The sequence below is a fragment of the Manis pentadactyla genome, chromosome 9 (assembly GCF_030020395.1).
Source record: "Manis pentadactyla isolate mManPen7 chromosome 9, mManPen7.hap1, whole genome shotgun sequence".
In the NCBI taxonomy this organism is placed as follows: Eukaryota; Metazoa; Chordata; class Mammalia; order Pholidota; family Manidae; genus Manis; species Manis pentadactyla.
Window position 1 is genome coordinate 10,427,964 of NC_080027.1, and position 9,697 is coordinate 10,437,660.

Consider the following 9,697-nt stretch of genomic DNA (forward strand, 5'->3'; position numbering starts at 1 on the left):
TGCTGGTCTGACTGGGCACCCTGCCTATTCCCATTTCCATGCACTCATTGGATGTGCTCCTCTTCCCAAAGTCCTCGCCTTTTGCAATTTTTCCTGTTGGTGCCATCTGCCCATTTTTTCTTTTGGAACCCTCTTCTAATTTACTAGGAGGATTTCCTTACGTGTTCCGCATACCAAGCCTTTGTTAAAACATCTTCACTCCATTTCTGGCTTTCCTCTCTGTCTCTCTCTCTCTCCTGGGCACAAGGTTCTAAAATCTGAGTTTATCACAGGTAACCCTTGTTCCCCTTCCATGTGAACTGTTGAGATCTTGGTTAGAAGGTTGGCCTCCCATGTTGCTAGTCTAACGTTCTTGGCATTTACTTATTTCGGCCTTCAGTCTGTTGGGACCTTAGGTTTTGTGTGTGGGGTAAGCCAGATGCCTGTTCTTTCTTTCCCACCAGGACCCGAAAGGCCAGCATGAGGATGCGGATGGGGCCCCTGGCCCATGGTGGTGCCATTCCTTGCTCTCACTTCCCAGCGCAGCCAGGGCCTGTTCTCCCAGCACCTGTCACGAGGCCACACTACATCCATGACTATGGTTTTGTGCATCACTTTGTAACGACCTCCTGTTTCTTTATTTCTTTTTAACTCCCACACACCCTCAGTCACTGGAGTCTCCTCCCGGGATTGTTAGAATCGGTTGGCTGAGGTCCCTAGGGTTCCACGTGGGGGTCCGATGCTCAGCTTTTGTTTTGTTGCATCCCTAAACTTGACAAATGTAGGAACCCTTCCAAAACAGAAAAAAAAAAATGCTCTCAAGGATGCCCAGGGCTGGTTTAAATCATTTTTATTACAGAACTTTTAAAATCTAAACAAAATACCAGATATAAAAGGTATTCAGTATATAGAAAGTACACAGTGTACATCCGAATCAACCGTACAAGGACAACTGGAAAACGAGGATTCGGGTGGGCAGCAGCATCTGTAGGGACAGAGGTGTCCACGGGCTGGGCGCTGATCGGGGAGGCCCCCAGGGCTCCATGTGGACTCCCCAGGGATCTTGGCTCCCAGCCATTGCTTTCTGAGCACTTGTGTCTTAGGTCCCCTGTCCCCGTGCCATGATGTGCCATGTCCCATGTGGACTCTGCAGGGCACATGCAGGCATCCTTTGCTATAAGAAGTCAGGCTGGGGGACTGCTTTGCCTTCCTCTCTAGTACCCCTACCCCCCGCAGAGTGTGCGGTGCCTCTCTGGGGACCCTAGCCATGGAATGCATTCTTGGTGGACCTGGGCATAGGGCTGGCCAATGCCCCAGGTGCCCCCTCCCCAGATATGGGCAAGGGGCCAGGACAGGTCCACTAGAATCTCCCTTTCACAGTTGAGGCCGAGTCACCAAGCCCAAAGGAGGACAGGTGGTGGGCAAGTCAGTGCTCCAGACATCCCCCCACCTTGGGCTGCAAGTCAGGCCCCTCTGACTTCTGGGTCTTTAGTGCACCCCAGGCCCCATGGCTCCCTGACCTCAATTTGGCCCCAGGGCTGGGAAAGCCTGGCGTTCTTGGAAGTCGGAAGTCTCTGTCTGGTGTCAGGCCCCAGTGGAACAGTGCTGGCTGTCAGTGTTGCTGAACAGAGAGGGGCTGTCCTGGCTGGAGAGAGACTATGCCTCATGATGTTGCAGGAGCCCTGAGGTGATGTCCCTGTGGCCCACCCCTGGCCCGAGGGAACAAAGGCTGGTGTCAGTTGGCAGTTGACCTCTTCCCCCCTCCAGCCCAGCGGGACCTGGAGGTGTTTGAGGGGAGCCCCATTCAGACCTCCTCTGGATCCTCCCAGGTACCCACTGCTTGCTGTCCTGATGTCCTCAGCATTGGGATAGGTTGTTGGGACAGAGCCCGCCCCCAGTCTCCCCACCCAGGCCACAAAATGCTGCTGCCAGTCTCCTGCCAGGTACCTTCCAACCAGCCCCTGCCGGGCTGGGAGCAGACAGTGGAGCCAACTCTCTTCCCATCAGAGCTGCCGATGCCCGTTGGTGGAGGGACCCTGTGCTGCTTGCAGCCTGCTGCCCTGGCTTCAGCAGCCTCATGCTTTAGGGGCTGTCACCTGCCACCCCTTGCTTCCTGGTAAAGGGTCCGTGGGACTCACGGGTGCTTGGACTCCCAGGTCTCTACTCTGCCCAGTCAACCCAGCCTCCGTCAAAGGAGACCCCGGAGCTGGGGGTCCTGAGTCCCACTGGGAAGGGGGATGCAGCTGGAGCCCAAGACCTGAGCCGCCTTACTGGCTGCCTGGGTAACAGGGCTGCCACGACACACCTGCCTGAGAAAGCACGAATACCAAGTCCACATATGGCACCCGGTGGTCGGCCCACGCTAACAAAGGGCACTCAGCCCAGCGCTGGCGCGTGAGTTCTCAGAAAGGAAGTGCTGGGCCGATGGTGCTCCTGGTGCCCATGGGCTTTGAGGGGCAGAAGTGTGTCAGGCAGAGAGGAGCTCCAGCATTTTGGAAGATGTAGCAGCGGGAGGGAACCCTAGTGGACAGGCGGGGACCCCGGTCCACGGGGTGGGGGTGCTGCGTTGGGAGGAGAGGACACACTCTCCACTGGACTGGGACCCTTGGCCCCGGCGGGAGAGTGGGGGGGGGACCCTTACCCCAAGGGGGGGCTCCCGTCCACGGGGAGGGACCAGGGGTCTTTCAGGGCTGCTGAGGCCTCCGCCCGTGAAGACCCTCGGTGCTCTCTCTGGCCGCCGTGCGCGCCAGCGCGGACCCCACTGCGGGACCCCAGCAGCCTCCGAGCACTCGGAGTTGCCAGGGCCGCGTGGGCGAAGGATAGCGCATGCGCCCAGCGCTGCTCGCGGCCCCGCCCCCAGACTGCCACCGCACGTGACCGCGGCGCCCCGGCCGCGCCCGCTCTTTCCGCGCGCGCGCAGATATCCCAGAACCCATGGCGTCCGAGCGGCTCTCGAGCCGGCCTGCGTGCCTCCTGGTGGCCAGCGGCGCGGCTGAAGGTGAGGCCCGACCTGAACTCAGCGTGCGGGCTTCAGGGGATCTAGCTGGCCCTGGCCCGGCGGCTCTCGGGCTGGCGTCTCTGCAGGCGGACTAGGGGAGGCTGGGAACTGAGCGGCCTGGGGGCTGGGGGTCCGGCCTGGGGCCCAGAGTGGGGACCCTGCGGCCTGGGAGACAGCAGTCCGGGCCTTTGAGAGCAGGAGGGCCATGAGCCCACTTCCCCTGTACCCACCCTTCTTTCGGCCCGCCTTGCACACACCCAGGAGGATGAGGGGTCGGAGAAGGGACTGTCCAGGTGGGTACTGCTGATGTGCAGGAGCACGGCACCCCATAGCCCTGCCATGCGGCAAAGGTACGGGAGAGGGAGTGAGGGGCTTGCGCAGGACCCAGCGAAGCTGGCGCGGTCTCTGTTGCTGGTACTGATTCTCAGGGGCAGGGACGGAGGAGCTGGAGGGCGCCTATCCTGTCCTGGGCACTTCCCAGGCCCTCCCCTGTGCTTCCTGGTCACCGCGGACGTCACGAATCCAAAGTCACTTTGGGGGAGGTGGAGAGCCAGGGTTGGGACCTGGGGTCTGGTTTAGCTACCTTGACCTCTGTAGCTGCCCAAGTGGGTGGGAGAAAGGATGGCAGGCCAGGGGGGTCATAGTGTGGGGAGCCCCAGGGGCCCTGACCAGTGTTCCCAGAGTGAGGGTGGGAGGAACTGGGACCCCCCTCCACCCTGCACGGGGAGTTGGACGGTGGGAGGTGCCAGTGGGAGTGGGCTCAGTCCTGGGTTGGCAGGTTGGAAGTTACGACCAAAGATGGCTGGCTGGAGTGGGTGAGGAAGGGTTGCACCAGCTAGGCTGTGCCATGGGATGTTGGGGACACCTTCTGAGAAGGCCACTAGGCAGAAGAGGGGCAAAGGCAAGCCAGGGTCCTGGTCCCTGGGGAGGGGCTGGGATGCACCTGTGTTCCTGCTGACATTTGCCACAGCCCCACCCCCACGGGCACAGGCCTTGCTCACTGCTGCCTCCCTGGGGTCCGTAGTGGGAACAGCGCTCAGTCCTGGAGGTTCAGTGCGTGGGGAGCTGAGTGTAAGGGAGCCTGGCATTTAGGTTTGCCCTATGAAAAGGCCTCTTGTGGCTGGGCCAAGGAGAACTCCCTGGGGGATGAGAGGCCGATGGGTTGTGCCAGGGTGAAGTGGAGAAGGGCTGCGCCTCAGGGTGGTTCTGGACCTGGGGGCTTGGGTGGGGCTGTGTGCCATAGACCCGTGTCCTTGCTGCAGGTGTCTCCGCCCAGTCTTTCCTGCACTGCTTCTCGCTAGCCAGCGCTGCCTTCAACCTGCAGGTGGCCACCCCGGGGGTGAGTCCAGCCACCCCGCTGGCGAGGTGCTGGGGGAGTGGGGCCTGCCTTCCAGGGGCAAGGCTGGGAGTGTGCTGCTCTTCCTGGGGGGCTGGGAGGGTGCATGGAGCTCTGGGCTCTGCAATGGTGTGGCCCTGGGCGGGGGGTGGGGGGTATGGCAGTGATGTGTTTCTCACTTTGAGTGTTTGCAGCGTCACCCCTGAGGTGGGTGGGAGGCTGAGGGGTTGGTGTCAGTGCTTTTGACCCTGGGGGGCTGCTGTCCCAGCCCAAGTCCCTGTGAGCCAACAGTAGGCACTGGATGCCCACCCTCACCTCTGGGCTCCTGCAGGGGAAGACCTTGGACTTCGTGGATGTGAATGAGAGCAATGCCCGCTGGGTGCAGGACTTCCGCCTCAAGGCCTATGCCAGCCCCGCCAAGCTGGAGTCCATTGATGGTGAGGGGCTGTGCTGCCCTGGGCTTGCAGGGTGGGGTGTGGGGTTCCAGGTGAGTTTGCAGCCTCCCTGTACTCCCTCGTGCTCCTGAAGTGCGGGGACCATCCAGAGCACCCTCCGGTCCTGCATCCTGGGCCGAGTTCCTGAGCTTTTTGGGGAGAGAGGTGGTGGGCACATGGAGGCAAGGAAAAGCCCATAGTGGCTCTTGGCTTGGGGAGCCTTACTCTGTGTGGGGAAGTGACCACGGATGTGTGGCTGCAGGAGCAGGGAAGAGCCAGGCTGGTGTCTGCGGGGAGCCTGGGCCAGCCGGTGGCATCACCCTGTGAGCGGCCTATGGTCTCCCTGCAGGTGCCCGCTACCATGCCCTCCTGATCCCCAGCTGTCCCGGGGCCCTGGCCGACCTAGCCAGCAGTGGGTCGCTGGCCCGCATTCTTCAACACTTCTGCTCCGAGAGTAGTAGGTGACCCCTGGGGCTGGGGGCACCAGAGTTGTGAGAAGTGGTCTGCAGAAGAGTGGAGGGGTGTGAAGACATGGGGGTGTGACGGTGGCAGCGTGGAGTGCAGGGTCCCGTCTCAGTGGGGGGAGTGCCATATTGGGAGCAGCTGGTGGACGGGAGGCGCCTCTGAATCTAACCGTGAGTGGGCAGATGTACTCGGCTGGCTGTTTGCCAGAGCACCCCTGCCTACCCCTGGACACCGTGCCTCTGCAGGCCCTCTGCTGGTGCCGGGCTTCGTGTTCAAGGCCTGCAAGCAGCTGGGGAAAAGGCTGCTCTGTGGTGTGGCCCTGGCCTGGTGCCATCTGTTGGGTCACATAGGTGGGCTGGGCCAGGGTGCCCCTTTGGGGCCAGCAGACAGAGAGCTGGGGGCCCCGCAACATCTTTGGTCTGTGGGAATGGGGCTCCTGTCCCAGCAGGGTCTGGACAGGTAGCGATTGTCCCTAGCCACCTCAGTTGTGGGAATGCACTTGTGCCACCTGCCTTCTGGGAGGGGCCCGGGTGAGGGCTTGGTGGGCGAGGGCCTGTCTCCTGAGGCTTGGGGGGATGGGAGGCGGGGTGCCAGCCCTTTCTGCTGGTAGGGGGGCTGCTGCTTGGTGACGGCAGTGGCAGTTGTGCAGTTAGACATTCACGGACAGGCCAGTCCAGGCCTGGATCAGTGTGGGCTGTGCCGGGGGCAGTGGTGCAGGGCACTCCCAGGGGGTGAATAGGCCTGCTGGGCCCTCATGTCTCCTTGTGGCTCAGCCGCCAGAACTTGAGATCTGAGCGAAGCCTGGGCCCAAGGCAGCCCCGGTGTGTCAGAGGAAGTGTGGCAGGCATCGGGGAGGGCAGGGCCGGGTGGGCACCCAGGGCCTCTGGCCTTGCTCTGCCCCTGCTTTCAGAACCCATCTGTGCCATTGGCCATGGTGTTGCCGCCCTCTGCAGTGCCACCGCGGAGGACAGGTCCTGGGTGTTTCAAGGCTACAGTGTCACTGGCGTGAGTGCAGCATGAGGGGTCCCAGGCTGTGGATGGGCACCAGACCTGCAGATGTACCTGAAGCAGGGGGACAGGCTGGGTGCCTGAAGCAGGGGGACAGGCTGGGACCTCAGGCCCATGTCACTTCTGGTGGGTGACAGTCACTTACCTAGACAGGGATCCTGAATCTGTGGATGGGCTGGTGGCTTTCTGCTGCCTGCGGTCCCTGCCCCTCTGAGGACACCTGGACGCTGGCCAGAAGGGGCTCTGCATACACACGGTGGGGCCAGGCAGGCATTGGGGTAGTTTGGAGCCCTACTTTTATGCCCATCCAGTACAGTGCCTTTCGAGTCCAGGAAGTGGTAGCACCATTTGGGTGTTGGGCCTGTCTGGATGGGGAGCCAGACTATGGGTCCTGCGGGCAGGTGGAGGGCTGGGAGGGCCTGCATGGTAGGACAGGCCTGGCCAATGGCTCAGAAGAGGAACGGACTCCTCAGTGCATGCTCGTGTGGCCCTTAGCGGAGGGGCAAAGCTAGCCTGCCCCCACAGTAGCCTCGCCTCCCTAGATACCCCACAGCTGGAGGGCCTCACCCTCTTTTGTGGTCAGGCCCCCTCTTCCTCGGTGGCCTCTGAGGTCCCATCTCCACATGGAGGGCAGGGCCCCTGCCTGACCCTGTGGTGGGTGCCCCTTCCCCTGTAGCCCTCTGTGTACGAGCTCGTCCGGGTACCTGGCTTCGCCCGCCTGCCCCTCATCGTGGAGGACTTTGTCAAGGAAGCAGGAGCCAGCTTCAGCGGTGAGCTGGGCATTGCCGACAGTGGGCAGGGCATGTTGCCAGGGCCAGCCTCTAGTTGAGCGTCTGGCAGACCTGGGGGCTGGCCTCACCCGGGCTGGGGGAGCTGTCCTGAGCTGAGTGGGTCAGGCGGGGCACATCTGGAGCTGTCCCTGTGCGGGACATGGCCTGAGGCCTGTGCCCTCCATCTCTCCTGCAGCCAGCCAGCCCGATGCTGTACATGTGGTGCTGGACCGTCACCTGGTCACAGGCCAGAACGCCAGCTCGAGTGTCCCGGCTGTGCAGAATCTGCTGTTTCTTTGCGGCAGCCGGTGAGGAGCCGTGTGGGCTGGGCTTTGCGGGCTGGTTCCCAGCTCCTGACCAGGCCGTTTGCTGACTGGAGCCTGTTCTGCAGGAAGTGAAGCAGCTCCCCGCTGAGCCTACCGAACAGCCAGTGGACGCCACCAGCCCCAGACTCTAAGTGTCCCCAGAAACAACCAGAATCAACCTCTAGGACCTGCCTCTTGAGAGTGACTTCCGGCCTCCTGACCCCGCCTTGTGGCATTGTTGGAGGCCTCCAGCAGTGAGCCCGGACAGGCCCCCTAGCTCCCAGCACATACTGCTTGCATAAGGGGTGGACGGCACAAGGGTGCTGTGCTGGTCGCCAGGTACTCCTTGCAAATTCCAGGTGGACTGTCCATGGAGTCAGCTCAAGGGGGTGTCGGCCCCTCTGGTCTTCCTGGGGTGCCTGGCTTGGGGCCCCTTTGTGTGTTCCCCACCTTCGTTTGATGGGCTCTGCCACATGCAGCCTCTCAGAACAAAGTGAGGAAGGAAGCAGAGTGGTGACCCCCACTGCCCCGGGCCGCTTCCTCCTAGCCCTGGAGACTGTGTCACAGTGCTCCGGACACCATCTCCCTCGGAAGCCTTCCCTGGGAGGACACTCGTGGGCCTGTCACACTTGTCCTGCTTTGCACACAGGTCCCTTGCTGGCCCTGTGTCTGCAGTTAGCTCCACATGGCGAGGGGGCATCTCTGGACGAAAACTTTGGAAGATTGCACCTTAGGGGCATCATATATTATCTGTAAGGAGCAAAGTGACCTTGCTGATGGCTTCTTATCGGCCAGATCTTTTGTCATTGCTCCAGATCAGGTTACGAGGTGGGCTCTGCTCCACAGGGTTCTGTCTCACTGCAGCTTGGTCCTGGGCTGGCCAGATCCAGGGGCTGGGGCTGGGGGCAGCCCAACAGGCTGGGATGATGCAGGCAAAAGTTCTAGGACAGTGGGGTAGGTACTGGTGGCTTCTCTGGCCCTGCCCTCTGGGATCTCCCCACATGCCCAGACTCAACATCTACCCCAGAGAAAAACTTAAAACCCCATAGAGATGGTGTGCAGAAGACTGGCATTGTTCACCATGATGAATGAGTAGATTATAGCTTCTGAACGGACGATATTGATGTCCACATGGTGGAATATTTGGCTAGAAAAAGTGAGGTTCTGTTGATATTCTACAACACGAGTGAACCTTGAAAACATCATGTAAAGGGAAAGAAGCCAGACATTAAGGGCCCTGTGTGAATATGATCCCATTTATATGCAATATTCATGAAGTCCAGAGTGGACTGTCATTTGTGGGTGGGAATAGGCAAATGACTGCTGTCTACTTACAGTGGTGCTGGCCGGGCTCTAAGCACATTGCAACTGGCACCTATGCCAGGATGGGGAGCTGACCCTGAGTCCTAGGAGGCAGTCCACGGTATTCAGGGAGGGCTGCTGTGTAGGGGGCTGCTGGGCAGCTGTGGGCTGCAAGGGACCCTCCAGGGGTACTCAGGCACCTGCTCTTGGGGAGGGCTCCTGGGAGGCCACTCACACTGATACCCAGCACTGCTGCTCTGACCCCAGCAAATGGGGTTTGGGGGCCCCTGCTCTCCTGCAGGAAGCTATGGGGAAAAACCTTGGCTTGATGGGGCTCCAGGTGGGTGCAGGGAGTGGAAGAGGCCACCCCAGAGTAGGGCAGGAGTCACGAGGCCTTCCTGCTGTCCCTTAGCCAGACCCAGGATGGTGTCCCAACAGGCCTGTCCCCACCACTCAACTCCACCCATGCAGACCCCGTGCTCCTGGGCAGTCTCACCTGGATCCTGCAGCCCCTGCCCCTTCATCATTCAGTCCTGAAAAAAGGCTGGTCCTGTGGTTGGGCAAGGAAGGCCCATCCCACAGACCAGTTGTCACTGCCTCCCACCAAGCCCTTCCTAATGCTGCATGGCATACACAGTACAGTGAGCATCTCCTAAAGTGCCACGCCTGTCACTGGGCTTCAGGTGTGTCCAGGATGTGGTTTCAAATTCCCCACAGGTGGTACAAGGGGACCAAGCACCTGGAAGCCTCCCAGAAGCACCAGGGAGGGGCAGGGTGGGGCTGTCCTCCTCTCACAAGCATCTGCGTCCCACACCCAGGAGGCCTGGTGCAGCGTCCCCTCTGGCAGGGCCCTGTCCTCCAGCATAGCCTACTGATTTGCAGGCCGCCTGGGGTTCCAGGCTCACAGGAAGAGCTTGAATGAGTCCCTGTGTTCAAGGTCAAAGGCCTCCTGGGCTCTCACGTCACCACCCATAAGGCCCAAGGTGGCTGGAGGCAAGGTGACTGGGGGTAGTGGGGGAGCTCTGACCCCATCCTGTCTAGGTCTGCCAGCTGGTGCCGAGAGGAACATGGGGCAGAGTTTCACCAGAATGAAGCACAGA

General features: G+C 61.0%; 1 protein-coding gene across 5 annotated transcripts; it reads left to right on the top strand.

The window, feature by feature from the left end:
- The first annotated feature begins 2,838 nt into the window (after positions 1-2,838).
- Positions 2,839-7,479, top strand: GATD1 (glutamine amidotransferase class 1 domain containing 1). Of its 5 annotated transcripts, XM_036875823.2 has the most exons (8): positions 2,840-2,977; positions 4,240-4,316; positions 4,645-4,750; positions 5,097-5,204; positions 6,123-6,217; positions 6,897-6,990; positions 7,187-7,298; positions 7,382-7,479. In XM_036875823.2, the coding sequence occupies exons 1-8, from the start codon at positions 2,914-2,916 to the stop codon at positions 7,386-7,388; spliced, it is 663 nt and encodes a 220-aa protein (XP_036731718.1). In that variant the 5' UTR covers positions 2,840-2,913; the 3' UTR covers positions 7,389-7,479. The 5 variants fall into 5 exon arrangements, with proteins under 5 accessions (XP_036731722.1, XP_036731719.1, XP_036731723.1 ...); XM_036875827.2 differs by lacking the exon at positions 5,097-5,204 and having other exon boundaries at positions 2,839-2,977; XM_036875824.2 differs by lacking the exon at positions 7,382-7,479 and having other exon boundaries at positions 2,839-2,977; positions 7,187-7,302.
- Positions 7,480-9,697: the final 2,218 nt, after the last annotated feature.

Excerpts from the sequence above, each read along its gene's own strand:
- GATD1 (XM_036875823.2), top strand. The coding sequence starts at position 2,914 with ATGGCGTCCGAGCGGCTCTCGAGCCGGCCTGCGTGCCTCCTGGTGGCC. Across the intron at positions 4,317-4,644 it reads TGCAGGTGGCCACCCCGGGG|GGGAAGACCTTGGACTTCGT; the intron begins GTGAGTCCAGCC and ends GGGCTCCTGCAG. Across the intron at positions 6,991-7,186 it reads AGCAGGAGCCAGCTTCAGCG|CCAGCCAGCCCGATGCTGTA; the intron begins GTGAGCTGGGCA and ends TCTCTCCTGCAG.